The sequence below is a fragment of the Drosophila biarmipes genome, chromosome 3R, assembly GCF_025231255.1.
Source record: "Drosophila biarmipes strain raj3 chromosome 3R, RU_DBia_V1.1, whole genome shotgun sequence".
In the NCBI taxonomy this organism is placed as follows: Eukaryota; Metazoa; Arthropoda; class Insecta; order Diptera; family Drosophilidae; genus Drosophila; species Drosophila biarmipes.
In genome coordinates, this window is record NC_066616.1 from 29,460,621 (window position 1) to 29,488,276 (window position 27,656).

Consider the following 27,656-nt stretch of genomic DNA (forward strand, 5'->3'; position numbering starts at 1 on the left):
ATATACTAAATGAATTAAATAGAAAAATACCAAGGAGTGGAGCGCATTTCTCTGCCAGCCAGTCAAGGTCTTACTCTTCGTTTCGCTGTAGCTTGAATATTTTTATTTTGTTTAGAAATTTAGGAAAATCATAAGTTTAGGTGAAAAGTGTTTACCCAGCAGCAACTGTAAGTGTGGCCTCTGCTACGAAGCCCTCAATTACTAGTAAACTCGAAGAACACGATAAACTTAAGATCACACATGAATTTACAACCTACTATTCTTTTTTCATTTCGCCTGCAATTAAACACACCCACACAACACAACAACACACACCGACTGCAGTTGAGAAAGCAGGGCGACACACCACAAAAACAACAACAACAACAACAAGTACAATAACGCTTTTGGCTTTGGTTCTGCACTCTTACCCATCCACCCACGCTCTCCGCCTCTTAAACCATCCACCCGCCTTTCTTTGCCTATCCCCATCCCACTCCACCCACCTGTCTACCCACCCACCCACTTGATTTGTCTCTGAAGAAACCCAAAAAGCAATGTCGGATCTCTTTACCACTTTCGATAGCAACGGCGACGCCGAGCACCACCTGCACCACAACTCCACATCGTCCGGCAGCGGGCACCACCACGACCCACCCATGGCCTCGCCCTCCCAAAACAGTCCGATGACCAACAACAGCAACTCATCCTCGCAGAACGGCGGTCCGATTTCCGGTTTGGGCACGGGTACGGGTTCGGGCACCCCATCCGGTGGTAGCAAGTCATCCAATCACACAGCATCCGCCGGCGGCTCCGAGAACACCCCCGTAAGCTGCTGGTTTGCGCCCTTAGTACTTCTTGTCTTAGCTAAACCTCCTGCCCCTCGTTTTAGATGCTTACCAAGCCGCGACTCATGGAGCTTGTCCGGGAGGTGGACACCACCACGCAGCTGGACGAGGATGTCGAGGAGCTGCTGCTCCAGATCATCGACGACTTCGTCGAGGACACCGTGAAGTCCACAAGCGCCTTCGCCAAGCACCGCAAGTCCAACAAGATCGAGGTGCGCGACGTCCAGCTGCACTTTGAGCGCAAGTACAACATGTGGATACCCGGCTTCGGCACGGACGAACTGCGTCCCTACAAGCGGGCTGCCGTCACGGAGGCTCACAAGCAGCGCCTGGCCCTCATCCGGAAGACGATTAAGAAGTACTAGAGCTGAAGGATCGAATGAGGCAGGATCGGGTCGAGGCTTGGTGTCGGTTGGCCGGAATTCCGTATGCGTACGCCACCCGCGCACATGCCACAAACTATATTTTAAGCTCCATTGTAGACTAAAGAACAAATTTACCCCGTTCTATCGTAGTTGTAAAGGAATAAAAGTACACACATGATTTTACATTCAACAATTGGGCGCTATTTAAATAGTGAATATTCTTTTTTCCCCCATTTCTTGGGGAATGTATCCAAATTCACTTCTTAAGTATACAAAATAAAGGATCATATATTGTATCCTGAATTAGTTATAAATAATTAAACTGTTTCTAAGAAGTCACCCTAATTATAAGCCCGTGACTTTTGCTGAACGCTCCCATGTTGCGGTATTTTTCCGTCACTTGGTATTTTTCTCGATTGAGGATGCTAGATTTTACAACCCTCACTTCAAGGTCTTACCATCAATAATGTTTTTTCTGATTGTTGACTTGGACTATTGTTAAAAAGCCTCTTATTGGCCAAAAAAAGGAGCTCGCCATGAAGCTGCCTGTGATTTGTCGCACCTGCGACTCCACGGACACCGACAACCTGCTGAAGCTGGCCACGCCCTCGAAAAAGTATCCGGACAAGCTGCTCTCGGATATTCTCTGCGAGCTCACAGATATAAATGTAAACAAAGCTCGGAAAATAAGTTAAAATTATTAAAGTAATACTATACTTTCAGCTGGATGCCATGGGAAGCCAGAAGATGCCGCAGTGCTTGTGTAGCTGCTGCACTAAGAAACTGCTGGGTGCCTATTGCTATGTAAAGCAGGCGCTGGCCGCCAACGAATTGCTGATGAAGCACCTGAGGAACGGAGCTGCTCCATCGGCCACAGACTGCCTGCAGGAGGCGCCCATGGAGCTGTGTGCCGATCAGCATGTGGAGGTCAAGCTGGAGACGGAAGACGAGGAGTGTGGCGACAACGATGTCACCATGACTTGCTCTGAACTCCCAGAGCCGGATGAAATGGATGTGGAGAGCAAGAAGTCCGTGGACCCTCTGACCATGATTGAGACGGTGAAGCTAGAAACGGAACCAAAAAGCGTGCAAAAGCTTTCGGAAGACGAGGCCGCATCGGACTCTGATGATGAGGAGTGGGTGACACTTCCAACACTCCTAACTGCTTTAATTTAACCACCACAAATTGCAGCTCCCTGGATAACCTGCCGCTGGGCAAGCGCATTCAACAGTGGAAGTTGGGAAGGAAGCCAGTTTTCAAATGCCACGATTGTCCTAGAAGCTTTAAACGAGCCGAGTTCCTAAAACGCCATGAAATCTGCGTGCACAAGCAGGATACCCGCTCGTTCGCCTGCTCACTCTGCATTCGGAAGTTCAGCCGCAGCGAAGCTCTCGAAGCGCACTTGAAAGTCCATCGGATCTCCAAGCGATCGGCCAACTTAAGCGAACATAAGAAGGCCAAGGAGGTGGATCTGAATCTCTGCAAGCCGCATGGCTATAAGCTAATAGAGTGTATGATCTGCCAGAGCCAGTACAACAAGATTGCCGATCTGCGGCGGCACTTGGAGGAGCACCCCGAGATAGTCAGTCTGGGCTGTCGGCCAAATGTGGAGCCGCACGAGATGGCGGAGCTATTTTATCCCGACTCCAAGGACCTCGATGAGGAGCAGTTGATCAGCCTGATTCGCAAGGATTTGGCGGCAGGCATCTATCAGCGATTCTATTCGATAACCAATCAAAGTGGTTACGAAATGGACCTGGAGAGCTCGGAGACGGACAGTGATCTGGACGGAGATCCCGAGGATCAGCAAAAGAGGCGAAAAAGGGCGCGCAAGGCCAGCTACAGCTGCGAACTGTGTCAGCAGAAGTTCCCGCGAAAATATCAGCTCTATGACCACCAGCGACAGAGTCACAGTTGGTCAGAGGCGCCTCATGTCTGCGGGCGGTGTGATGGACGTTTTGTGAGCCTGCAGCTGCTGCGGCACCACAACGAGTCGCAGTGCAGGAATGCGCAGAAACGTTTTCTCTGCCACAAGTGCCCGCTCCGCTTCCGATGGAAACACAACCTAAAGACACACTTCCGCGAGCACAGGATTACAGTAAGTTAAAGAATCTGCTAGTACAGAACCCACTACAAATATCTACTTTACAGAATCAGACCTTCGAGTGCCCGGAGTGTAAGCGCGTCTTTGACAAAAAGAAATCCCTCACCGTTCACCTGCTCAGTGTACATGCAGAGGAATCGAAACTGATCCCCTGCCAGTGGTGCAGTCGCAAGTTCTACCGACACGACTACCTGATAAAGCACCTGAAGCGTCACGGACTCAAGGAACAGGACATTCCACTGGCTGAAACCTTGATAGCTGCCACCTCGCGGCCGAATGGAGCGAAGCGCATCACCTGCCGCATGTGCAACCTGCATTTCGATCGTATTGTGGATCTGCGAGCCCACATTCAGCTGGAACTGAAGCTGTCCCTGTCCCTGCACCAAAGCTACGATTCCCTGCATAACTACTCGATAACAAATGAGTCTGGCTTTGAGCTACAGCTAGAGGATTCGGAGACCGAGGATGAGTTGCAACCAAGTGGAGTTAATCGACCCGTCTACATCTGTGAGCTGTGTAGTGTGCAGTGTAAGCGGAAATTCGAGATGATCCAGCATCAGCGGACGATGCACCGTTTTGACAAAATGCCTCACGAGTGCGATGACTGCATTTTTAAGTGTGTGTGCAAGGTGGGTTTTGTAGCTTTCCCTTTTTCAAACACCTTCTCAAAATACCTAATATTACAGAGCATTATGGATCACCACCGGCAGGGCCAGTGTTGCAGTACAGAAAAGAAGCATCCTTGCGACAAGTGCTCCTACAAGTTCATGTGGCCGGAGAACCTGGAACAGCACGTTCTTCTGCAGCACAGCCAATCCTCCGCCAGCAATAAAACGTGCATCAACCGAACGTCTACTGCCGGTGACCTGGACAAGGATGCCGCCGAGGATGGGGTTCCGCTGCTCCAGTGTCCGCACTGCGATCGCACCTACCAGATGAAGTCGCGCCTAAACAACCACATCCGCGATGTGCACATCAATGGCGACCGCAAGCGCAAGGAGGCGATCAAGCGCTTCCTCTGCTCCTTGTGCGGCAGGGAGACAAGATCCGCAGCCGCTCTGGTGACCCATATGCGCCGTCACACTGGCGAGAAGCCGTTTAAGTGCGATCTGTGCGAGATGGCCTTTCCGCGGCACTCTGAGCTGGCCTCCCATCGCCGAATGCACACCGGCGAGAAGCCATTCCATTGCACGGTGTGCGGCAAGGATTTCGCCCGCTCCGACAAGCTCAAGCGCCACATGCTCACCCACAGCGGCCTAAAGCCACACAAGTGCACCTACTGCGAGAAGAGCTACCGCCAGGCCAAAGACCTGAAGCTCCACCTGCAGCAGCACACCGGCGAGTGCCCCTTCGTGTGCGGCACCTGCGGCGAGCGCTTCATCCAGAGCAGCACGCTGGAGAAGCACAGGCTGATGCGACGCCACTTCGACGAGGTGGAGGCGTGGCTGAGACGTCAGAAATAGGGGCTCTTGCAATAAATAATGTTTGGTCTAGTATAAAAAATGATACATATTTATTCTATTGGTCATGGCGGGGCTTTCATATGAAGTCATTGCCAAAACAATTTAGATTACATTTTAAAAGAGTATTTGAACACAAAAGTACATGTTTTAAAAAAGAGATATTAAGGTTACAAGGGAAAAGCCGTATTGTAAGTAAACTTTGGATTTAGCTTGGAATGGCGACTTTTGCCTGATCTACAGCTCTTCAGAACCAGCACGCGGTTCGATTTTGGCCAACTCCGTGTCGAAGAAGAGCACGGCATTGGGTGGAATCTTTCCGCCGCCCGCTCCACTGGCTCCGTAGCCCAGCTCGGGGGGAATCGTTAGCTTCCGCTGCTCGCCCTCGCACATGCCCAGGATGCCCTGGTCCCAGCCCTTGATCACCTGGCGCGCGCCCAGGGTGAAGGAGAAGGGAGTGCCGCGGGAGTAGCTGCTGTCGAACTCGGAGCCATCTTGCAGCGTGCCCTGGAAAGTTTCCAAATTCGGGGTTAGGTTTCGGGTTGCTGCGATGCTCCTTATCTGATCTGCCTTACCCTGTAGTGTACGTGGACCAGGTCGCCGTTCTTGGCCTTCCGGGTGCAGTTCTCCACGCGCTTCTTGACCCCAATCTTCACCTTGGGCTCGCTGGCCACACAGGCGGCCACAAAAACGGTTATTAGCAGAAAATAAGTCAACTTCATCTTATCAGGAGCTTAGCACAAAACGAACTCAAGCAGATAGCAGTTCACACCTTATCTTTTCAAAATGAATGTTTCCACTGCCACTATGGTTAATGGTTGACCAACACTGACTGCGGCTCTGCCGTTTAACAACACTCTTCGATAACCGATAATCGATTGCCTGACTATTATCAGGAAAAATAAATAAATAATATAATATAAGCAAAATGAGTTCGGGGCCCATGCGCACGCCCGTCTCGCAGATCATCCAGAGCAAGCACGACCAGGATGCGGAGGAGGAGCCCAAGAAGAAGTCCCGCGAGGACTGGCGCAAGGCCAAGGAGCTGGAGGAGGCCCGGAAAGCGGGAACAGCTCCAGCCGCCGTGGACGAAGAGGGTCGCGACATAAATCCGCATATTCCACAGTATATATCCAATGCTCCGTGGTACTACGGTTCGGCGGGGCCTACACTCAAGCATCAGCGTCCGCAGCACGAGGACGAGCAGGGACAGCTGGACAAGAGGGCTCCCAAGGGTCTCAACACGTCGCGCATCATCACCAAGTTCAGGAAAGGCGCCTGCGAAAACTGCGGTGCAGTTACCCACAAGCGCAAGGATTGCCTGGAACGGCCGCGCAAGGTCCAAGCCAAGTACGCCGAGTCCATTGTCGTCCACGACGAGCACTTGGTCAACGAGGCGGCGGTCAACTATGACGAGAAACGAGACCGCTGGAGCAGCTATGATCCGGCCAACCACAGGGAGATCATCGAGGAGTACGAGAAGGTGGAGGAGGCCAAGCGACAGCTCAAGGCAGAGAAGCTCAAAAATGGTATGAGTAACATTCTAATAATCCAAAAAGTTATTACTATACCATTTTTTTCAACCCTTTAGACCCCGATGCCGAAATATCCGATGAGGAGGGCAACGAGGACAAATATGTGGATGAGGTGGACATGCCGGGCACCAAGGTCGACTCCAAACAGCGCATCACGGTGCGCAACTTGCGTATCCGTGAAGACACAGCTAAGTACCTGAGGAACTTGGACCCGAACTCAGCCTACTACGATCCCAAAACGCGCTCCATGCGTGACAATCCGAATCCCGCAGTACCCGAGGAAGAGTATGTACCAAAGTCTTATTCTGAAATATATATATTACCTAACTTTATACTCTTGCAGAGCTGAGTTTGCCGGCGAAAATTTTGTGCGCTTCTCTGGAGACACCACAGCCCAGGCCACCGCCCAGTTGTTTGCCTGGGAGGCTCATGGCAAGGGAGTTGATGTCCATCTACTTGCCGAACCCACTAAGCTGGAGCTGCTGCAAAAAGAATACGAGCAGAAAAAAGAACAGTTCAAGTCGAGTGTAAGTATTTCTTTGATCAGATGACAATCGCATAGTTTCCTATACATTTATTTTCGATTACAGACTAAAACGCATATTGTGGAGAAGTATGGAGGCGAGGAGCACCTGCAGGTGCCGCCAAAGTCACTGTTACTGGCACAGACCGAGGAGTACATCGAGTACTCCCGCAGCGGCAAAATCATCAAGGGTGTGGAGAAGCCCAAGGCGCGCAGTATCTACGAGGAGGATGTGTACATCAACAACCACACGACCGTTTGGGGCAGCTTCTGGAACGCCGGTCGCTGGGGCTACAAGTGCTGCAAGTCCTTCATCAAGAACTCCTACTGTGTGGGCATGCAGGAGCCAGAGGGCTACTCAGAACAGCACCCCACCAGTTCCAGCACAGTAGCTGCCGCAGAGCCGGGAGCCCAAGTTCAATTTAAGGTACCTGAAGTGCCACCAGAAAGGCCCGCCTCCGAAGTAGACTCAGCTCCGAGTTCAGAATCCTCTTCGTCGGAAGAGGAGGAAGTAAAACCGGAGAAGAAAAAGTCCAAGAAGAAGTCGAAAAAGCGCGAGAAGAAAAAGAAGGCCAAGGAGCAGCGCAAACAGAAATCCAAGTACAAGGAAGCCAAGGAGGAGGAGGAGAAGTCCAAGAAAAAGGACGTTTCCGAGGAACTTGACGATCGCAAGCGGGCGTACAACAGCATGTACGATGTGAAGGCGCCCACAGAAGACGAGATTGAGGAGTGGAAGAAGAAGCGGCCGAGGTCGGAAGATCCCATGCTGCAGTTTATGTAGACAATAAAATAACACTAACTATCCATAACTAACACAATTTCTTATCTTAAAAAGTAAAACGAACCAAGAAGAAGTAAGAGAAACGTCATCTTTAATATTAAACAATCGCATACTGCTCGTAAAGCAGCTCTCTGATCTTGTAGTACTCCTCGGACAAGCAGCCCTCCATGGCCACTTTGCCGACATCAACGCGCCGCAAAGCCAGAGTTCCATTGCTGCACCAGAGCACGCCGCCGGAGAACTCCGAGTTGATGTTATTACGCATGAGAATCTGCTTAAAGTCGGAGAGCTTCAGTTCGTTAATGAGCACAGAGTTGTGGACTGGAATTTCATCCTCGGCCAGCGTCTCCAGGGTTAAGGTCTTGCCTTCCTGCACTGCTGCGTCCTGCTCCACCGTGACGTCCATGGGTGCTTCGATGGCCTTGACACGCATGCCAAGACGACCATCTACCCACGCCACCTCTGCGTCCTTGCCCTTTTGGAACTGCAGCTGGGAGACAAGTCCCTCCGTCAGGCGCACCTGGTAGATGTGGATCTCAGTTGTGACGTCGATAATCTCCCCCTTCTGCGGAGTGAAAACTCGCGCTCCGACATTCTGCTCGCAGTGTCTGGCCACCACTTGGGTGCCCTCCGCATTGCCGTGAATGACAATAACCCGCCGTGGCCGGAGCTGGGAAAGAATCTTCAGCATGGACTCGCCGTCGGAGCGACCTTCGAAATCGATCCTCTGAATCTGGGCATTCACCTCGATAGTTTTGCGTTGGTTTATCAGCTTAGTGGGCTTCTCCAGCAGCTGAACATCGTTGTCGCCGATGCCTCCGTTAACCTGTTGATCTGCTCCTACGCCAGGTTCCTCCTTCTTTACATTTTCCTTGTTCTGTTCCTCCATGGGAACATAATCGTAGCCCCCCGTATCAGCAATTCGGTAATCGTCCAGATTGATGATCTCCCCGTACTCATCGTACTTCACTTTCTCCTCGTGATAGGGGAACATCACATGGTGTCGCTTGTTGGACTTGAAGAAGCCGGAATGATGACGACCCTCCGGCCGGACCACAATGTCGTGCTTACCCGTAATGACGCTCATCTCGATGTCGTCTTCGGACTCGGAACTGCTCTCCTCCTCCACATCGGGTTTAACGATGAGGGGATTTAGTTTCTCGCCCTGTGTGCGAATGTATTCCTCCAGCTCGGCACCTTCTAGTTCAACCCTTCGCCTGACGTCCAACTCGATTTGCTTGCCCGGCGTGCAGTTCTCTACCAGTTCCATTGCCAAAGTCCCGGGAGAGGTTCGAGTGGTCAGGATAATGCTGTTGTTGGCATTGCTGGCCCATTGCACAAAGAGGTCCCTTGTGAATCCGCTCTCCAAGTCTGGAGTGCTGGCCAGCACTACTTTTGGACCCGCCGGCAGCTTATAGACATCCGCCAGCGAGTGACAAAGCTGGATGTGCTTGAACTGGAAGGGATTGTTGCGGGCTCCCTCGAAGGCCTTTGTGAGTTTGTCGCTCATCCATTCGATTTGCGATTTGGCAAACTCAATCACGTTATAGCTGACATTGTTGAGAAGGGCCAGGGAGTAGGCCATCAGACCAGATTCCTTGTTCTTCCAGAGTTGGTCCAACATGTGGGCCAGCTCTAGGACACGTCCTGCCGTGTCCACGGCTATCAGTACATTGCCATTATTGCGCACCGTCTGCAGGATGTTGGTCATCAGTTTTTCATCGCGAGCCCTTCTTCTGGCCTGCTGGTACTGTGCATTGTAGGCATCGGTGATGAGCAGCGAGGGTCTCTGTAGCCTGTCCAGCTCACAACCGCTCAGATGACGCTCCTTCTTGTGATTGAAGTCGGTGGCGTAGACAATATCCTCCTCGCCCACCTTGACAATCTTCCAGATGGTGCCGCCGATCATGTGTCCTGCATTCAGAGGCGTTATGGATATGCCATAGCCCTTGCCCTTCAGCGAAACCGTTTGGTTGTACTTTAGCTGGGTGATCTTCTCGAAGGCCGTGTCCACGTCGTCCAGCGAGAAGAGGTCGAAGTCGCCCATGTTAAAGTGCGACATGTACAGGTCGTACATGAACATTTGGCCCATTTTGAACACGGGAATGGTGGCATAAATGGGGCAATTGAGTCCCAGCTTGCCCACCAAGTACGGCAAGGCACCCAGGTGATATGCATCCGGATGTGACAGCAGCACAGCATCCAGGGTGTGCACTTGCCTGGAAATAATGGAAAATGTATTATTGTTGCCCTGTATTTTCCTTTCGTTTACCTCTTTAGCTCCTTGATGAAGTTGGCGTCGAACTTTTCGTCCCACCCGCAGTCCAGCAAAATCCGTACATCGTCTATCTGGAGGATATAGCACGGCGGCGACTCGTCCATCGCCCCGGATATAGTGTGCAGCTTAATAATGGACGTCATTTTAAGCAATTAAACCGCCTGCACATTAAAAACGAGAAAATTAAGCAAAAAACTGGTCGTTTTCCGCCGGTCCAGGGATGCAGAACAAACTTTCGCAGCGTTGCCAGACTGTTTTGGCATTATTTATAAAGGGAATATCAAATAAAAGAAGAAATAACTTCTAAAATATTTTTAATTTAATTTATTTATTTATACGAATCTTATCTAACAATTACTCCCTTTTATATAAAGAGTCATATAAATTCCGTATAAAATACTGAATAAAAAATTGTATATTTGACGTTGTATGACCTTATCATTCGCTTATCCATGACTCAAAATTAATATTTGTTCAACTTTTTCATACATACATACAACAATAAATCTTATCTGCATTTTAATAAGCAAGGGCGCGCAGTCGGAATTTTTATATGAAACCGCCAAAAAAGTCAAAAAATTATGTGGATATACAGTGGATACTCCTAGAATTGAATTTCAATTCAACTTTTCACAGATATAAATTTATGATTTCAAATTATATATATTATTAATATGTTAATAAAATAAAACAATTGTTAAAAAAATTAATTTTAATAGAGCTAATTTGAGCGACTAGCAATGGGTAACTTGACAGTTTGCCCTATTGCGTCTCCACTGTAGACGTCTGTGCGTGGTGATGAGTGTCATCCCTGGTCGTCAGCTGTTTTTCGCCAACCGCCCGCGAATCTCGATTGCGTCCGGAATTAGGATGCGGAATTCCCACAGAAACCGCTGAATCAAGAGTTCCTGCCAACGATGTTCGTGCGGCTCTGGCTCCGGAGCTTCCACATCTATGACTTGCTCCTCGCCATCGGGCTGATCACCCTCATCGTGTACTTGTGCCTGCCCTTCCGGTTTGCCTCGCACTACGAGTACATCGAGGAATCGCAGATCGAGGAGGCACTGCTGACGCAGGTGACCCGGAATGTGTCCCTGCAGGAGGTCTTCAAGTGCGACTACTCGGAAATCATTGCCGAGAACAGGTTCGTCTACCATCTGTCCCACTACCACGGCTCGGTGCAGCGGGGCGCGGAAATCCATCCTGGTGGCGAGTTCCGTCCGGAAGGATGTCAGGCACGCTACAGCACCGCCATCATTGTGCCGTACAGGCAGCGCGAGGAGCAGCTGCACGCCTTCCTCACCTACATGCACAATTACCTGCCGCAGCAGCTGATCCACTATCGGATTTTCCTGGTCGAACAGTTCGATCACAAGCCCTTCAACCGGGCGATGCTCTTCAACATTGGCGCCCAGGTGGCAGCCGAGTATGGATTCCCCTGCCTGATCCTCCACGACGTGGACCTGCTGCCCCTTAATTCGGGCCAGATATACGCGTGCACCGAGCGTCCCCGGCACATGTGCTCCGCCCTGGATCACTGGCGGTTCCGACTGCCCTATCGAGGTCTGTTCGGCGGAGTGGTGGCCATCAACACCGTCCAGTTCCAGCAGATCAACGGGATGTCCAATCTGTATCACGGCTGGGGCGGCGAGGACGACGATCTCTACGAGCGCTTGCAGGCGAAGAACATCGACATCTGTCGATTTGCCATGGAGTTCAGTGAGTACACCATGCTGAAACACAAGCCGGAGCGACCCAATGCCAACCGTGTGGCGCTTCTGAGGGCGGCGACGCTGCGCCAGCACTCGGACGGACTCAATTCGCTGGTCTACAAGGAGGTGGAGCGACGAATGCACAGCCTGTTTACCCACATCCTGGTGGAGACCTGAGGGAGCCAGTATTTGTTATATTTTAGCTTGTAGGCCAAACGTTTTCTTAGTCGGTACCTCCAATTGTTTTTAACTTGGATGCACTTATCTTAGCATCCGATTAGCTGCCGCCTTAGACAATGCGTTCCGAATCGATCGTGATATCTCACTCACTAGGCTAAGAAGCTGGGAAGGATGGGAGGAGTCAAAGCTGTAATTGAAGTACAATGCAGATCTATGAGATTAACCGGGTATCGCCATGTTAAGCACGCTCTGCCTCTGCCAATAATAAATGGAATAAAATGTGAAAACCGGTTTGTTTTCTTTTAAAGGAAAGCGGTTACTATTAAATTTAAAATTGGGATAATCTAGGTAAATATAAATAACACTATTCGAAATGTAGAGTTGCTTAGACATTGGTTATCGCACTATTGCTTATTCCATTATCTTGACACTTGAACTTTGTTGCCTCTTCACATTTTAAGTGGGCCTCAGTCCCATACTACAATCTCTGGTGTATTCAGCCATGGGTTTTCTAGGCGCATTGCTAAAAGCACTTATTTTTGGGGCGCTTTTCCTGGGAGCTGTATTGCTACTCCCTGGACTGCCTCCTAACACCACTTTTCCATTTAAGGAATATGAGTAAGTTGAAATATTTGTGAAGGGTTCAATAATAACTAAACCTCTTTGTTTTTCGCAGTATCAAGCCACCCAGGGAACTTAAGGGAGTGCTGAAGCCGAACTTTCACCTGAATGGTGCCCGGCAGTTGTGGAAGGATCGGATCTTTGGACCAGAGTGCCTTCTAGCTGTCGAGGACAAGATATTCACGGGCATTCACAGTGGAGAGGTCCTTCAACTCAACAGTGAAAAGAATATACAGCCTTTCACAAAAATAGGTCAACCCTGTGGTACGATAGCACGTTCGATCACCATTATCTACAGTACTGATGATATGCTCCCCAGATTATATTTTTGACGATGAGCTGTGTGGCTATCCTGTGGGCTTGGCCTTGGACACCCAGGGCAACAATCTAATTGTAGCCGATTCATATTATGGAATATGGCAAGTTAACCTGATTACGAAGGAGAAGACCAGGTTGGTGTCCGCTGAGCAGATCCTGCCTGGCAAGAGTGTGAACCGCAGGGCTAGGCTGTTTAATTCGTTGGCAGTCAGCAGGAAGGGTGATATTTACTGGACCGATTCTTTGTCGGATGACTTTGTACTGGCTCCTTTCGCTAATCCTTCGGGTCGGTGAGTTTAATCTATAATCTATCTGCACAACAATAACATACTTCCCCTCCTTAGACTCTTCAGATACGATCGGGAAAAGCAGACAAACGAGGTACTCCTCGATGAGTTGGCCTTTGCCAACGGCTTGGCTTTAAGTCCCAGTGAGGACTTTATAATCCTAGCCGAAACGACGGCCATGCGTCTGACCAAGTACCACCTCAAAGGACCTCGGGCGGGTCAGAGTGAAGTCTTTGTGGATGGCTTGCCTGGATGGCCGGATAATCTCACCGCCGATAATGAGGGAATTTGGATTCCTTTGGGCGTGGCTTCAGATAGTGAGAATCCCAACTTGTTCGCCACTTTGGCTCCCTATCCAAGGATACGATCCTTCCTCGCTCGCCTGGTCGGTCTACTGCAGCTTCCCTTCCGAGTTTCTAACCAAATATATCCGAACAATATTGGGGCTCGACTGTTCCACTCTTTTAATGAGATGGCCTCCAGCAATGCTCCGAATCGCAGCACTGTGGTTCGTGTGGATTGGAACGGAAATATTGTGAGATCCCTTCATGGATTTGATAGATCAGCTTCGGGGTTATCTCATGTTCTGGAAATTAAAGGACACTTATACTTGGGATCCCCTTTTAATCAGCATATTGCTAAAGTTAAACTACCCAAAGATGTGGTGAAGTCTGTTAAAGGAGCTGAAGCTAGGGAAGACCAACTAATATAGATTTTTAGGGGTGAATGTGATGTGAAATTGAATATCTGTTAAATAAAAATATACTTTTAAAGTAGAGTGGTTTTGTACTAATTTATCGCAGCAATCGAATTTAATATTTTTATAATGATGACTCTTGGATGTGGAACTCACGCACCTCTGTACTTCCTATGGATTGGAATGGAAACATAGTGAGATAATAGAGAGAAAACTCTTTAAAATAGTTATAAAAACTAATCAAATTTCAAACTGAATAAACTATTACAAATAAATAAAGTTATATTTGTCTTAACAACTTGCTCATATTTTTAATTTTATTTGTAAAGAACTACTAAATGAATTTAAATAAATATAGTATTTAATCACACCGAAAACCGTTTCGTTAATTTGATATATTTTGTAAAATATAGGTAAGGAGCAATTGCACAGAACATAGTTGGTTGGCTTTTGTCTAGCTAATAATAATACATATTCTATTTAACTATATGCATTCGTTTCGTCTCACACTTGATATCGATTGCGGAATGTGGCAACGAGCAGGAGTCCAAAAGACTTGTGTTAAAATCTACATAATATAATTTAAAACATTTCTAACAAACACGCACACACAATTAGACGGGACATTCACACACTTGCACAGATAAATTTATATGTATAAATAGTACTATAAGTGAATAATAACAGGTTGAGTCGTTTTGCTCGATTGCCAGTGTTTTTAAATTCTATGTGCAAAAAGTAATAAATGGATATGACTCTCCAAGGATTACTTTTAGCGCTTAGAACTCTGGACCCACAAAGCGGCGCAACCTGGTAACTATAGTTTGCCTGGTATATTAAATACATGGAATATGGAGTTCTATCAATTGTTATTGGCTACGACTGCGTCTAGTTCAAGAAGTTAAGTATGTCTTGCTGGGAGAGTGCGTTGAGGTTCTGGTTATCCGCCGGCAGCAGCGGCTGCGTCTGCGGTTGTAGCGTAGGAGCTTGGCTGGGCTTTCCCAGGAGTTGCTGCTGCTGCTGCTGCTGGATGTTATTCAGACTATACCCAGTTGGGTAGATGTAATTAACCGTGGGCTGCTGCAGCGTATACATATTGGCACCGTTTGTGTTGCTGGGCTTTGGAGCTCCAATGGCTGGTCTTCCGCCAGCGAAGGGATCCAGGTCGTCCAGCGAAAAGGAATTGTTGTTGCTGGCCTGCGGCGAGGCCAGTTGATGGTTCATCACCAGAGGATTCGCACTGTGCCAACCGTTGTTGGTATGCATTTGTTGTGTGGGAGCTGAGGCAGGAGGAGCTGTCACTGCCGTTGTCCCCAGACCAGTGAGGTTGCTCTGCATCATTGAAGACAGAATATCTGGCCTGGCTCCTGGCGGCGACGATATAGTATTGTGCGATATTCTGGAATTACAAAGGATTTCTTGAGTTTCAGCTGCCTTTGTTCGGTTCCGTCTTGATTGATTCCTACTTGAGTTGTTCCCTGGCCTTGACCGGTGCCAGAGGAGCGGCCGTGGAGGCATTTGGCTGGCCCACAGTGAATCCGGAAAACATGTCATCGTTGTTCTTGTTACCATTACCGGAACCATTGGGGGAGATAGTAGAGCTCTCCAGCTCATTGGCCAATATTTCGGAAGCATCTTTGGGTCTGTTTGGTGGATGATTATATTGTAAAAAATTCTTTTCAAAATTGAACTGAATCTTACTTATTGTCTCGCTGTATGGTAGAGAGCTGCTGCAGTTTCTCCCGCTGCTCTTGCTCCACACGGCCCAACATTTCCTTTATCAAGGCTATAATCGTGTTAAATTGCGCTATGGTGAGGCCGTTCTCCACACTAAGGGGTACCAGGTAAGGAATACATTTATGTGCCATCACATCCTTTGTAATTCCCAATTTGGTATTGGTCATGGCGATTTTATAGATGCCTGAAAGGGTTAAGGAAAACATTTTAGACAACTGACTGCGATTGTTTCGGTAGACTTTAAAGCTCACCAATAATTCCCATAATGATTGCCGGCTCGCGGCTTTGAATTTGCTGCAAGAAGGGCAGAATCTCGTCCAGCACCAGCCACTTATCCAGATTTTCCAGGAGCTTGCCAATGGATATCAGACAGTTAACCTTCACCGAGACATTGCTGCTTTGAAGGCACAATTTTTTGATGCGCGGCAGCACAGAGTTCTTCATGGCGTTGTAGTCGATCAGAGTGGAGAATGTGGGGAGGACCGCCAGACAGAGATCCTGGATTTGGGGCATGTCGCATTCCAGAGATCGATACAACAGCGGCAGCACACTCTGTTTCACCTCTTCCGCCGGCGTGAGCTTCAGCAGCAGATCCATCTTTTGCATAAAGATCAAAAGGATCTGAATGGGATCCGTAAGCTTGAAGATCGGTTTCAGGTGCGGGAGAATGTGGTCGCAGTACTCCCGCTGGCTGCTCATCTCCGCAATAAGCAGGACATTGGGCAGCACGAACGGAATCATCGGCGAGTTGACGAACTCTTTGACCAGATAAGGAAGTATCGAGTGTAAATTGACGCGGTGGGGCAGCGTCGGAATAATCTGCGGTAGACCCTTGTAGAACTTGGACTTCTGCAGGTTGTCCCACTGATAAAGCGAGTCCAAATAGCTGAGTGTCTTGACGCCAACGTCCTGAAAATAAGCGATCTGCTTGAGCTCATGCAGCTTTGGGCGCAGGCTGGCACTGGGATGCAGTAGCGCCTTGAGGCTCTCGGTCAGCTCGCTGGGTACTGCGTTCATGGGTGGATACTTCCGCTGGTTCAGATCATTAGCGTAGCGCCGAAAGCTGCTGTAATCACTGCCAAACATCTTCAGCGGCTTGCCGGCATAGATGGTGAAGATGAGTACGCCTATAATGAATCAATTTGTAAAAGTAATTAGTTTTGAAAATGAAATGTAGTTCAAGAAAAAGATAATATAGCAGTCTTATCAATTTATCTATATTACTAATCGCATTTGATGTATAAATTATCTACAAAAACAACAGGTTTGGCTTTGGCACTGACTCATTTAAACAAATTAGGGCACAGCTAAAAGAAGAATGGAATGTGTGTGCACTTAGTTAAACAGATAAACACTAAATAACAAATAAACATAAATGAAAAACTTTTAATTTGCTTACCCAACGAAAAGAGATCACTGTCTGGGGTGTTGATACTGTTTAGTGCCAATTCCGGCGCTGTGTACTCCAGACTGGGCTGTGCCAGGACGTGCAAGGAAGTGGTGTACTCCCGGAAGGGCCAGTGGGGCGTGCCATTAGTGGCCGGTTGGTTGGCGATACAAAAGTCAAAGCCAAAGAGCTTCCAACTGCGGTTCTTGTTGATCACGATCGTCTCGGCGCTGATGTTGCGGTGGATAATCTTGGCGTCCTGGTGCAGGAACTGCAGACCATCGAAGAGCTGAAGCAGACCGTGTCGGATCTCCACATCGTAAAGCTTCTTCTCAGAGCGCACATTGTCGCCCACTACGTTGGCCAATGAGGCAAAAACGGGCTCCGTGGCAAAGGCCAGGGAGTCCCGGCTCTCCTCCAGCGGATGCTGTACGGTCAGGACATGCGGATGACGTATTTTGGTGAGCTGCTGAACCCCTCGGCGCAGTGTTTCCAGCATGGTCTCCCTGTCATCCTTTGACCAGCGCTCAAGGGACTTTTTCTCAAACACGAACACGGAGACCTCCTGCTTGGTGCTCTTCTTGTGGCCATTGTACACCTTCCACATCAGGCCTGTTCGGTGGGGATTGGGTTTACATGATATCAGCGGCAATATGTTGGATTCCGTGCGCAGTGGAGCGCAGCTAAGACTCACCCACTCCGGCGGTGCACACCTGGTCCAGCACCTCGTACTCCCGCGTCACATTGTTCCCGGGCAAAACGCCGGACAGTGTGGACACCGTCTGCACAGCAGATGAGTAGAACTTGTTTATCATGTCCATCCTGAGCGAATTTGCAACTGCAAATCCTTTTGTTTTAGCAATCAATATTTATGGGGCCCTTGGTACTTCGATAACTGATAGCGATGTGTTTCTGAACCTATCGGTCTATCGGCAAAGCTGTAGTGTGACCGTGCTTTAGAATATATTAATTTATTATAATTTACGATCGACTCGCTTAAGGAGGACTAAAAAAATAAATTTCAAATGCTTTAAATTAAGAATTAAAACTGTTAGTAAATTATGCTTTGGCCCATTTGTACTCTGCATGCATTTAAAATTGATTCTTGACAGAAGCGTTTACTGTACTTCGATTACAACGACTCATAACTCCGCTAAATATCGAGCTGCGATAACCGTGACTCGTGACCAGTGACAGTTATCGCCCTTCCCCAATCGCAAAGCAACAGCTGTTTCCACTTTGTATTGACAAACTTTGTTGTTTACGCCGTGTGCAAGTGCAATTGAGTGAAATTAGCGCGTATAATTGAGTCGGGTCAATTCATGTGATCTCGCTGCGTGTCCCGAAAAGTGTAGCGCGTCGAGTGATTCACGATGAGCACGGACGAGCTGCTGGTGCGCCGCGAAAGGAGCGACGACTCCCAGTCGCTTTCTCGCTCGCCAAGTGCCTCCGCTCCGGTACCGCCCCCCAGTGGAGGAGCCGCGCCTGCGCCCAGCTCCTCCACGTCCACATCCTCGCTGGACCGCCTACGCAACACCTTTAGGCGCACGGAGAGCATCTCCTCGCAGATCTTCAGCCACATCTCCACGCAGTTCTCGAATGCGGCCGCGGCAGCCGCCAACTCAGAGGTAATTGATGGGACCACCACGTACCCGTATCCGGAGCAACCCAGCCCACCTGTTGGGCCACCCACCCCGGATCCAGCTCCGTTGCCATCGCCGTCGAAACTCCTAGCCAAGAGAATGAAACGCGGTGAGTTCCAAGCATTGTTCATATGATGATAAGCAGCTTTGTTTTTGTGTGGCGTTATCTATAGTAAAGTGTTAGATATATTAGGCACACTTATAATATATTATTATGGTTGATATATGGCAATATTTCGGTCACATTGCCATTGTTTTTGTATAGAATTTTTAGCTTAGCTGCGGGATATTTATTTTAGATTATAACTATTTTTTAAATGACAATAATAAACATAAGTAATGGGGTAATACATAATAATATAATGATAATATACAAAATGGTGATTATATGACTAAAAAGAAACAAGACCCACCCTATTAATTCTAGTGATTTAATAACAAATACGATTTTATAAAATAAAAATGTATGAATACATTTTGTGCATCAGGGAAAATTACTTTCTTTTTTCCCATCCGAAATTCATATAAAAACAGTTTTAAAAATAAATAATAAACATGCGTCGTAAAAATGTCACCGGAAATGAATGTGCATCAGATGTATCTAAAGTTTAGATATAAACCTTCGAGAACACCCCCAACGAAAGCTCCCGAAAAGCTCGCCAACTTCGCGACAAATCAATAGGATAAAGAACTTTATGCCAGTCTTACTCAACGCGTACACAACAGGATAACGCAGCCACCTCAAAGCGGCGAGAATTTTCGGTTATTTGGTTATTTTCACAAAATAATCCCTCTTCCAAAGAGGTTTTCGAAAAGGAAAACACTTTAAGGTAATACAGGCAGTTCCAGAAAAACTGCCAAAGAAGGAAACTTAAAACCTTTCGAGCAGTAACGTCGATACATCTGTATATATATCTGTATTTTTATGGACGCCCACGTACACACACATTGCAGTTGCGAAGCCCCAGCAAAATGCGTGGACTCGTCGAGGATACGAAAAAGACCAAGTTGTCGTCCACGAACAACAACAACATCAGCAGCAACAGTCGCTTAAAGTCGGCTACTACTGTGCCAGGATCAAGTGCCAGTGGCAGCAGCTCGAAGACACTGAGGAGTGCGGTGAAAACCCCGACGATGAGCAGCACGACGTCATTGGCCGCGGGAGCAGTGGCGGCCAAGAAGACGCCTCAAACGGGGCCACAACAAGTTGGCAAGTCTGCAAAGTCCTCGACGGCAGCGGCAACAACAACTGCTGCCGGAACTGGAGCAGCAACAACAAGGGCCCAGGCAGCGGCGGCCAAAGCCCAAAAGGGTCAGAATCCACCCCCACAACAAGTGCAGCCCAAGCAGCAACAGCAGCAGCAGCAACAACCACAGACACAGCAGCAACCCTTAGTGTTGCAGCCGCAGCAGCAACACCAGGCCAACAACAGCAGCAACACGATTGCCCTGCCCAAAGCCTCGCATGCCAACACCAGCGAGGAGCTGGCCGGCGGTGTCCAGGACACCATATACCTGTGCAACTTTCGGGTGTCCGTCGATGGCGAGTGGCTGTGTCTCAAGGAGCTGCAGGACATTGATGTTGCCGGCGGCACAGGCAGTCAGGCTGTGCAGACGAGTGAAAAACTGGGCGGAGGAGGCCAATCCCAGTCTGGCTTTGGATCCAACTACAACGGGGGCTCGAACTCCAGCAAGCGCAACAGTAAGCGCTTCTCCGGATTGTCCACCGGCAGTGGAGGCGGCGGAAACGGCGGCAGCGGCGGAGGCGGCGCCCTGGACATCACGGACAATGGTATTATGGCAATTGAAAACCTTATCGGCCGCCGACTGTGCGACATGGTCCACAGTGGCTCCTCGGCACTCGGCCAGTCCCAGTCGCACTCCCAGTCGCAGTCGCACCAGAGTGTCGGCCTCTTCGCCGAGTGGTCGCATCTCTGTAGGTCGCTTCTTGATGCCTCTGTTGCCCAGCACGCTCCTACTTTGTAGTTCTCTTCATTTGTCGTTGTCTTCTGGGATTTCAAGGGTCAACTGAATCAGAGGATGTCCAAGCCATGCCTTTCTACGGGTCTTATTTGATAATATTACACTTTTTATTAGTTTATTTCAATTCTTTGCATTATTTTTCTTTCCTTAGTCACCTCACTCATTATTTTTCAAAGACTAAAGTATGTTTGATTTTTTAAGGTGTTGCCTTTTGATTAATTTCTTATAATTATATTCTTATTAAAATTACCAACTGAGATATGTATCGAGAACGAAAACCTCTAGAAAAGCATGGATGGTTAGATCTGGGTTCTCGATTTGGTTGGCCCTTGCAATCTTTGATCACTTTGCATGCCTCTTTGCATTGTTGCACACTTAGTTGCTTGCTCTTCTGAAACTCAAGTTAAACTCAAAGGGTCTATAAACAGCTTAATTAGTTCGAAGTCTTGGGAAAATATGTCTTTTCCCATTTCCTTTTTACAAGCTAAAATTCAAAGGGTTTATTGGCTTATCAAAAAATATACACTTAACAAAATAGTGACTCAAAAACAAAAACAAGTGAAAACTAAGCCAATTAGATGTCGTCGAAGGTCGTTTCCCAGCTGGGCGAATCCTTAACCGACTAGAGAGGGATTTTTTAATGAATTAACAGCTAAATTACTAAAGTAATTAAGTAAACGCACCTCTGTGCCGCCCCTTAGTCGACCCGACGAGGGTTCCCTTTTCTCTGAGGACTTCTTCCTGTGCAGAAGAGGATCATCCGAAGAATCGTTGTCCGTTGCTGGTATAACAATAGAGTTCAATATTAACTGCAGTTAATATCACGAAAAAAGCCGGTCCACTTAAACTCACCAATCCTCACTTTTTTGTTCGTTCGCCTTTCCGCTGAAGACTGCTTTCTGCTTTCTTCTGAGGATTTGGTCTGCTGGTGACTCTGGGTTCAGGATCTCGAAAGCTGGCTTACTTCTGATAACTTACCTCTTTTCTCCGGCTGGTCTGTGGGTCCTTTTGCTTTTTCCGTTTTTCCTCCTGCCTGGAGTGCTTTTGTCGCATCCTATCCTTGTCCATGGCGATTAGATCGCTCTCCGAGGTGGGAACGGCGGATTGGGTGGGCTTCAGAGCGGGTTTAGTGGTAGGACGGAGAGGCCGGTGAGAGGAGGAATCGTCGGAGAGAAGCTTGAACGTGGAAAGCGGCTTGGCCACCTCATCCCGACTCTTGTCCGGCAGATAGTACTCTTCTCCTCTGGTGCGGTTGAACTTAAGGGGCACACACTTCTTGTTGAACTGGCAGCCCAGCGAGGAGGTGGAGGTGTAGGAATCTAGCTCCGGGTTCCCTGGATAGCCTGCAAATTAAGAGGGCGTATCAGTGGTCCTACAGCCATTACCCTTTACACTTACGATCATTCTGAACCGATCTTTGAGAGGTTGAGCGACCAGATCCGGAGTAGTAGTATCGGCGATCGCCATCAGACTCTTTCCTGGGTTCTTTCTCTGGCTCTTGAACTATCATCGTCTCCCTAACTTTCTTCTTTTTCTCCTTGGGCGGAGGAGCCTCTGCGTCCGTGGGAACGACCCTCTTCTTCCTGCTCCTTCGCATGCAGCAGCAGATGATGAGCAGGATGAGGAGCAGGAGCAGTGCCAGGAAGGCGGCAATGCACCAGATCAAGGTGTCATCGTTGTCGCATTCCCGGCACTCCTCCACCTCATCCTGGCGAGTGTGCACCTTCTCCAGTCCGGTGAGCCACTCGTCTTGGTGCTCCTGCTCCTGCTGCGGATCAGGGGCCTCCTGCCAGTGGATGGCAGAGCGACTCAACTTACGGGAATCTTCTTTGGAGGAGGAAAATGATGCCGTCTCCTCTTTCTTTTCCCGGGAGTCCTGAGATTCCTCTTCAGAATTCTTCTGCTGCAGCAGTACCCTCTCCTGGATCTGCAGTACGCCTCCCAATCCCGGGTAGAAAACCTCATCGGCATAGTGCATCTGCAAGTTCTCCCTAAGCCAGGCGAGCAGCTGGCGATTGTAGTTGACCTGGCTGATGCCCTGAAACCGATGACAGCTGGTGAGGGTTTGAAAGAATTTTACGAGGATATAGGCGGATCTGGGAGAGCGAAGATTGTAGATGCGTCGCTTTCGGAAGGGCAGGTAGATGTTGCTCAGGAGGCCACTTTCATCCGGCGTCTCCAGGCGGGGCAGTGGCACCAGCATCGAGCCCTGATCCGGCTCCTGGGATATACAGCTCTGATCCAACTGGGCGCAGCTGGAGGCATCCTCCTGGTCGTGGCAGCTCTTGGGCAGCTTGATAGGCTCAATCTTCGTTCCCTTGAACTGGGTCAATATATCCTTGTTCGGAGTACGCCAGCCATTGCCATTCGTATTCAAGGTAGTTCTACACTGCCGATAGATGGTCACCAGGCGCTCCACGGTGTTCAGTTTGATCCTTCCGGCATAGTAGGACACCTGGGCCATGGGCACCAGATAGTAGCGAAGATAGCCACCCAGAGCGTCGTAGAAGGCTCTCTGGAGGATTAGTCGCGTGTCATCGTCCGACATCCGCTTCACAATCTGGTTAACAGTGTTGAAGTACCGCAGTAACATGTTGACGATGCTATCGGTGAGCAGGCATTGTGGGAAGGATTTGGGCACCAGCAGCTCAAAGTCCTTACGGGCGGAGATCAGGGCAATGTCCTCGGTGGAGAAGCAGTTCTTGCGGTAGCTCCCAAATAGATTTGTGCCCAGAAAGGTATCCGTTTCCATGGCACTCCTTGGGGCCTTCTGCAGCTCCTTGGGCAGAAGATCCCTCAGCAACCATTCCGGCTGTTGGTATCTTCTGGGCGGTGCGTAGGGAGTATCCTCCTTCTGCTCCTCTTCGATCCTCCCGTTCAACCCGTTGCGATAGGCGCGCAGCTCCGAGCTGAGCATCGATTGCAGGGTCAGTTCGTTCTGGAAATCGTTGGTCGGCACCTCCAAAGTGGCCAGGTCGATGCTGTATATGGGACAACCCCCGGGAGCCAGGAAAAAAAGCAGCCAGGAGAGCACATAAAAGTTCATTACTCAGTTAAATCAGTTTGTCAGTTGTTTTTGAAGCATATTTCTGCGCTGACCGATCGAGATTTAATCCTAGGACTCCATGGTTCCTCCATTTGCAGCCAGGGATACGGCAGAAATAGAGCGCAGCAATCTGGTGAATATTTGCAAGTTGGTGGTCAAGGAGCTGTTGGAGCAGTCCCTCCGCTATGGACGCATGCTGGACTCGGATCATCTGCCGCTGCAGCATTTCTTCATCGTCATTGAGCACGTCCTGGGCCATGGCTTGAGGCCTAAGAAGGGTCTCCTGGGGCCGCGCAAGGAGCTGTGGGACCTGCTGCAGAGCGTCGAGCACTACTGCCCGGAGGCGCAGGACATCACGGCCAGTGTCAGGGATCTGCCCACCGTTCGCACCCACATTGGCCGGGCTCGGGCCTGGCTAAGAATTGCCCTGATGCAAAAGAAGCTATCGGACTACCTGCAGGCCCTCATCGAGCACAGGGATGATTCACTGTACGACTACTACGAGCCGCATGCCCTGATGATGAGCGATGAGGTCTGAGTGTGCCCAATCCTCTGAAGAAATCCCTTTTAACACATCTTTCCCTGCTCCAGATCGTTGTGATAATGGGCATTCTAGTGGGTTTGAACGTAATCGATTGCAATCTGTGCGTCAAGGAGGAGGATCTGGACTCCCAGCAGGGCGTCATCGACTTTTCGCTGTACCTGCGTTCCAGTTCACGGAATGCCGATGCCGCGCCGGAGGACAGTGCTCCGCCCGCCCTGCTGGATGCCACTGGCCAGGGCAACATGATTGCGGTGCTGGACCAGAAGAACTACATTGAGGAGCTCAACAGGCACCTAAAGTGGGTTATGGCTGTTCTTTAATGGAGCACCTGAGCTAAGTTATGTACCATCTTTCAGCGCCACTGTGGGCAATCTTCAGGCCAAGGTAGAGTCGCTGACGACCACGAATGCCCTGATGAAGGAGGATTTGGCCATTGCTCGTAATAGTTTGTTGGCCCTGCAAGCCGAAAACCAGGCCATGCGGCAGTCCACTCCGGCGGCGGATAATACTTCCACAGGTTCAGGGGGTTCCTCCGACAAGGACAAGGAGAAGGCTTCGGAGGAGCTGCTGGAGGAGCGTCGCAAGACCAGCGAGTTGGAGAAGGAACTCAAGCTGCAGGTGTCCCTCAAGGCGGAGTCCGACATGGCAATGAAGCTGCTGGAGAAGGACATCCACGAGAAGCAGGACACGATAGTCTCGCTGCGCCGCCAACTGGACGACATCAAGCAGATCAACTTGGAGATGTACCGCAAGCTGCAGGTGAGTAGTCCACTCGGCATCATCAGGATGGGTTAGTAAGGCTAATCTCTTGGGCAGCTAGATTACTATCTCCCTAAGGGATTCCTTGTCTAACAGCCCATCTAAATCACTACTCACAACTCATCTGCCCACATTCATTCGCTCATCTGGTCCGTAGCTTTGCCATAATTTCCCCTTCGTTTAGCATTTGTTTATAATTTAATCATTAGCTCCAAGTTAAATCGGTTTAAGCCTTAAAGTCAAAAAGTAATCCCGTCTAAAATTCAACCAGGAATGTGAAGATGAACTCACACAAAAGGGCGAGATGGTCTCGCGCCTGCAAACGAAAGCCTCACAAATTGGTAACATTTTACAATCGCTAGAAAAGAAATACGAATCGAAGCTCGTCGACCAGCACCACTATGGATCTGGGTCGGGATCGGGATCGGGATCAGGAGCTGGAGCTGGGGGCGGATCCATTGGCGGAGACCGCTCCCCCAACACCAGACGACAGCAGAATCTGGAGAAGTTCGAGGCGCTCACCAAGAAGCACAAACAGGACGCAGGCCCGCCCATGAAGCGGATGCACCTCAAGATGGACGCCTTTCCGCCCTTCGATCCGAGCAAGTACCGCAAGTCGCCGCGCCAGCCGGATGCACCCAATCCGGAGGAGCTGCCGGAGAGCAAGGATGCCAAGACGCCCACGTCCGCCAAGTCCCTGAACGATGAGCTGGCCGAGGCGGCGGCTGTGGTGAGCCAGCACTTCGGAGTGGATGCATCTCAGAGCGATTATGTCCTGTGCCGGGAGCAGACAGCCGAGGGAGATACTTAAGCCGCAGCTAAATCTAGAATAAGACTCCTTGTTTCTAAGGCCAGTTTCGGTTTTCACCAGAACTAAATGTATTAACTTTTCCGATTTCCACAAATCGATGTAATATCCAAATTTGAATTTAATTTTCTTTTTCCATTTCTTGATGGCTGAAATAAGGTTTTTATCTTTACTGAATGAATTTAGTGCCTGACTGCATTTATACATAAGGAGAGATTTAATTTATTAATCTTATTTAACATGTATAAGGAGAAATTATTGTTGAGAGTTCATTTCAAACAAATTTGCTACTCTGATTTACTGTATAAGCTACAGATTAATTATTCCACCATGTGAAAATCGGAACAGGCCTGCATTGCTCTCAACATCCTTGGGACCTGGACAACCACTCAAAGTCCGCCTCCAGGTCCCGGACGGAACTTAAAGTGCAACTACCTAGACAAACCTAAAGTTATATAGCCCTATAGCCGGTGTGTGTACCATATAGGATGCCTTTACGCCCTAGACCAGATCTCCAAAACGGATAGAATGTATTGTTAAAGGTTTTGAATTACTACAGTGTGCAACCTGTTAGCTAAATTATCTTCCCAGAGCCCCCGTAAACAATGATTATATACGATTATACTATAGCGACGTATGTATGTATATATGTATAGTGTGATTAAGAGGCTTCAGATGTTTATTATACATATGTATGTACGTATGGACCCCCCCGCAATCGCTTATATTGTAACTATACACCCAGCCTAGTCGAATAAAAAAATATTGTACTTATATACTATGAATAAATATTGAGACTATATGAATCTACAAGTCCATGCAATCTATTATACGCGTTGGAGCTTGTGTATATATTCTAATACTCGTACTCTCAAAATCGATCCCAGATGAATAAAACTTATCCGAACCCCAAGTCTTTCATTTCCACCCTACTAACACCTAATGACGGAACATTGCGACGTTGGTACATCCGCTTATTTTCTTCGTTGGCAGGACTGCAAGGCCTCGTTAACGCACAAAACCGAGCTGATGACCAAGTTGGAGGCCCAGAAGGAGGACATGGCCGGTATCATCGATCAGCTGGAGAAGAAGTAAGATCCCTGAGTGGCTGCTGGGGATTGTAAAGGGGGATAATTGGCATAGTTTGAGTTTTACACCACAAAACATGTTGGAAGTTAGAGTTAAGCCACTCGGATAAGCCTAAATTCCACGTGGCCTGATTCTAAAAAGATCTGGATTAATTCTCTGTCAATATGCAATATAAATTCTGAGTATTCACTATAAACATTTAAGTAAACCACATATATCCCTCCCCAGATGGACCCATGACAAGAGCAATCTGGGCGAGATTCTAAAGACCACGTCGCAAACGCTGACCACGCAGGTCACCGCCAGCGAGGAGCGGGCTGCCCGCGCGGAGGCGGAGTCCAGGATCGAACGCGAGTGGCGCATCTCCCTGCAGGAGAAGGAGCTGAAGCTGAAGGAGAAAATATCCAATCTGCAGGGCTGCCTTAAGGAACTGGCCGAGGAGAAGGAGAGGAACGGGAAGCTGAAGGCTGATCTGGACAAGGTCCGCACCCAGTGGTCAGAGGCTCAAACCACGCTGGAGGAGCTGGGCATCCAGCTGAGCGTGAGCAAGCTGAAGGTGTCGGAGATGCAGGATCAGGAGCGTCGCCAGCGGCAGCTGCTCTCCGGCTCCGCCCAGTCGCTGCAGGCCATGCCGGAGGCGGTTGGAAGCCCCGGGATCTGGGCACCAGACTCCATAGCCACCCACTGCACCGCCTGCGAGCGGGAGTTCAATCTCACGCGGCGGAAACACCACTGCCGCAGCTGCGGGGAGATCTTCTGCAAGGCCTGCTCGGAGCACACGCTGCCCCTCATCAATGCCCAGGGTCAGCCGGGAAAGCCAGTACGCGTGTGCGACAACTGCTATGCCGCAAAATGATAGGGAATTGTGTGTGCTAGACATGCCTGTATGTTTGACTAGGAATCTTAGCCGCGGAGTGGACAGTTCCAGAAATTGGATAGTACTTTTTGTTAAACAGTTCCATTAAATGGTG

The 27,656-nt window shown here is 49.1% G+C and overlaps 10 protein-coding genes across 21 annotated transcripts; 6 read left to right on the plus strand and 4 right to left on the minus strand.

The window, feature by feature from the left end:
- The first annotated feature begins 40 nt into the window (after positions 1-40).
- On the plus strand, positions 41-1,385 carry LOC108025075 (transcription initiation factor TFIID subunit 12). 4 transcript variants are annotated; one of them, XM_044093752.2, is made up of 4 exons: positions 47-167; positions 325-372; positions 566-806; positions 872-1,385. In XM_044093752.2, the coding sequence occupies exons 3-4, from the start codon at positions 639-641 to the stop codon at positions 1,190-1,192; spliced, it is 489 nt and encodes a 162-aa protein (XP_043949687.1). In that variant the 5' UTR covers positions 47-167; positions 325-372; positions 566-638; the 3' UTR covers positions 1,193-1,385. The 4 variants fall into 4 exon arrangements, with proteins under 4 accessions (XP_016950823.1, XP_050744378.1, XP_043949687.1 ...); XM_017095334.3 differs by lacking the exon at positions 325-372 and having other exon boundaries at positions 41-167; XM_050888421.1 differs by having other exon boundaries at positions 46-167; positions 325-806.
- A 273-nt stretch (positions 1,386-1,658) lies between these two features.
- Positions 1,659-4,788, plus strand: LOC108025388 (zinc finger protein 271). The gene is made up of 5 exons (XM_017095860.3): positions 1,659-1,860; positions 1,916-2,328; positions 2,385-3,291; positions 3,345-3,926; positions 3,984-4,788. The coding sequence occupies exons 1-5, from the start codon at positions 1,729-1,731 to the stop codon at positions 4,758-4,760; spliced, it is 2,811 nt and encodes a 936-aa protein (XP_016951349.1). The 5' UTR covers positions 1,659-1,728; the 3' UTR covers positions 4,761-4,788.
- Positions 4,789-4,791: 3 nt separating this feature from the next.
- On the minus strand, positions 4,792-5,561 carry LOC108025386 (FK506-binding protein 2). The gene is made up of 2 exons (XM_017095859.3): positions 5,333-5,561; positions 4,792-5,264 (listed from the first exon to the last, which is right to left on the minus strand). Exons 1-2 carry the CDS (start codon positions 5,477-5,479, stop codon positions 4,995-4,997), a joined length of 417 nt encoding a protein of 138 aa, XP_016951348.1. The 5' UTR covers positions 5,480-5,561; the 3' UTR covers positions 4,792-4,994.
- A 53-nt stretch (positions 5,562-5,614) lies between these two features.
- On the plus strand, positions 5,615-7,679 carry LOC108025385 (pre-mRNA-splicing factor Slu7). The gene is made up of 4 exons (XM_017095858.3): positions 5,615-6,286; positions 6,349-6,577; positions 6,636-6,819; positions 6,883-7,679. The coding sequence occupies exons 1-4, from the start codon at positions 5,686-5,688 to the stop codon at positions 7,594-7,596; spliced, it is 1,728 nt and encodes a 575-aa protein (XP_016951347.1). The 5' UTR covers positions 5,615-5,685; the 3' UTR covers positions 7,597-7,679.
- Positions 7,671-10,105, minus strand: LOC108025478 (probable cleavage and polyadenylation specificity factor subunit 2). The gene is made up of 2 exons (XM_017095991.3): positions 9,869-10,105; positions 7,671-9,815 (listed from the first exon to the last, which is right to left on the minus strand). Exons 1-2 carry the CDS (start codon positions 10,015-10,017, stop codon positions 7,694-7,696), a joined length of 2,271 nt encoding a protein of 756 aa, XP_016951480.1. The 5' UTR covers positions 10,018-10,105; the 3' UTR covers positions 7,671-7,693.
- A 607-nt stretch (positions 10,106-10,712) lies between these two features.
- On the plus strand, positions 10,713-12,053 carry LOC108025552 (beta-1,4-N-acetylgalactosaminyltransferase bre-4). Its single transcript, XM_017096084.3, has one exon. The coding sequence runs from the start codon at positions 10,792-10,794 to the stop codon at positions 11,761-11,763; it is 972 nt and encodes a 323-aa protein (XP_016951573.1). The 5' UTR covers positions 10,713-10,791; the 3' UTR covers positions 11,764-12,053.
- A 131-nt stretch (positions 12,054-12,184) lies between these two features.
- On the plus strand, positions 12,185-13,770 carry LOC108025060 (adipocyte plasma membrane-associated protein Hemomucin). Of its 2 annotated transcripts, none has more exons than XM_050888631.1 (4): positions 12,185-12,384; positions 12,443-12,651; positions 12,707-12,991; positions 13,050-13,263. In XM_050888631.1, exons 1-4 carry the CDS (start codon positions 12,269-12,271, stop codon positions 13,127-13,129), a joined length of 690 nt encoding a protein of 229 aa, XP_050744588.1. In that variant the 5' UTR covers positions 12,185-12,268; the 3' UTR covers positions 13,130-13,263. The 2 variants fall into 2 exon arrangements, with proteins under 2 accessions (XP_050744588.1, XP_016950806.1); XM_017095317.3 differs by having other exon boundaries at positions 12,189-12,384; positions 12,707-12,995; positions 13,050-13,770.
- A 176-nt stretch (positions 13,771-13,946) lies between these two features.
- On the minus strand, positions 13,947-17,707 carry LOC108025447 (SCY1-like protein 2). Its single transcript, XM_017095945.2, has 6 exons — positions 17,508-17,707; positions 16,826-17,425; positions 15,678-16,553; positions 15,391-15,610; positions 15,156-15,332; positions 13,947-15,088 (listed from the first exon to the last, which is right to left on the minus strand). The coding sequence occupies exons 1-6, from the start codon at positions 17,632-17,634 to the stop codon at positions 14,578-14,580; spliced, it is 2,511 nt and encodes an 836-aa protein (XP_016951434.1). The 5' UTR covers positions 17,635-17,707; the 3' UTR covers positions 13,947-14,577.
- Positions 17,708-18,041: 334 nt separating this feature from the next.
- LOC108025346 (protein RUFY3) lies at positions 18,042-27,541 on the plus strand. 6 transcript variants are annotated; one of them, XM_044091747.2, is made up of 7 exons: positions 19,034-19,286; positions 19,411-20,248; positions 23,584-24,017; positions 24,077-24,327; positions 24,386-24,788; positions 26,590-26,687; positions 26,914-27,541. In XM_044091747.2, exons 2-7 carry the CDS (start codon positions 19,429-19,431, stop codon positions 27,539-27,541), a joined length of 2,634 nt encoding a protein of 877 aa, XP_043947682.1. In that variant the 5' UTR covers positions 19,034-19,286; positions 19,411-19,428. The 6 variants fall into 6 exon arrangements, with proteins under 6 accessions (XP_016951289.1, XP_016951290.1, XP_016951287.1 ...); XM_017095800.3 differs by lacking the exons at positions 19,034-19,286; positions 19,411-20,248 and adding an exon at positions 18,042-18,565; XM_017095798.3 differs by lacking the exons at positions 26,590-26,687; positions 26,914-27,541 and adding an exon at positions 25,060-26,503 and having other exon boundaries at positions 19,020-19,286; positions 19,411-20,392.
- Positions 20,920-23,548, minus strand: LOC108025348 (uncharacterized). Of its 3 annotated transcripts, none has more exons than XM_017095806.3 (5): positions 21,838-23,548; positions 21,418-21,782; positions 21,292-21,361; positions 21,123-21,220; positions 20,920-21,061 (listed from the first exon to the last, which is right to left on the minus strand). In XM_017095806.3, exons 1-5 carry the CDS (start codon positions 23,483-23,485, stop codon positions 21,014-21,016), a joined length of 2,229 nt encoding a protein of 742 aa, XP_016951295.1. In that variant the 5' UTR covers positions 23,486-23,548; the 3' UTR covers positions 20,920-21,013. The 3 variants fall into 3 exon arrangements, 2 of the variants coding, with proteins under 2 accessions (XP_016951295.1, XP_016951294.1); XM_017095805.3 differs by having other exon boundaries at positions 21,292-21,364; XR_006367625.2 differs by having other exon boundaries at positions 21,026-21,061; positions 21,292-21,348.
- Positions 27,542-27,656: the final 115 nt, after the last annotated feature.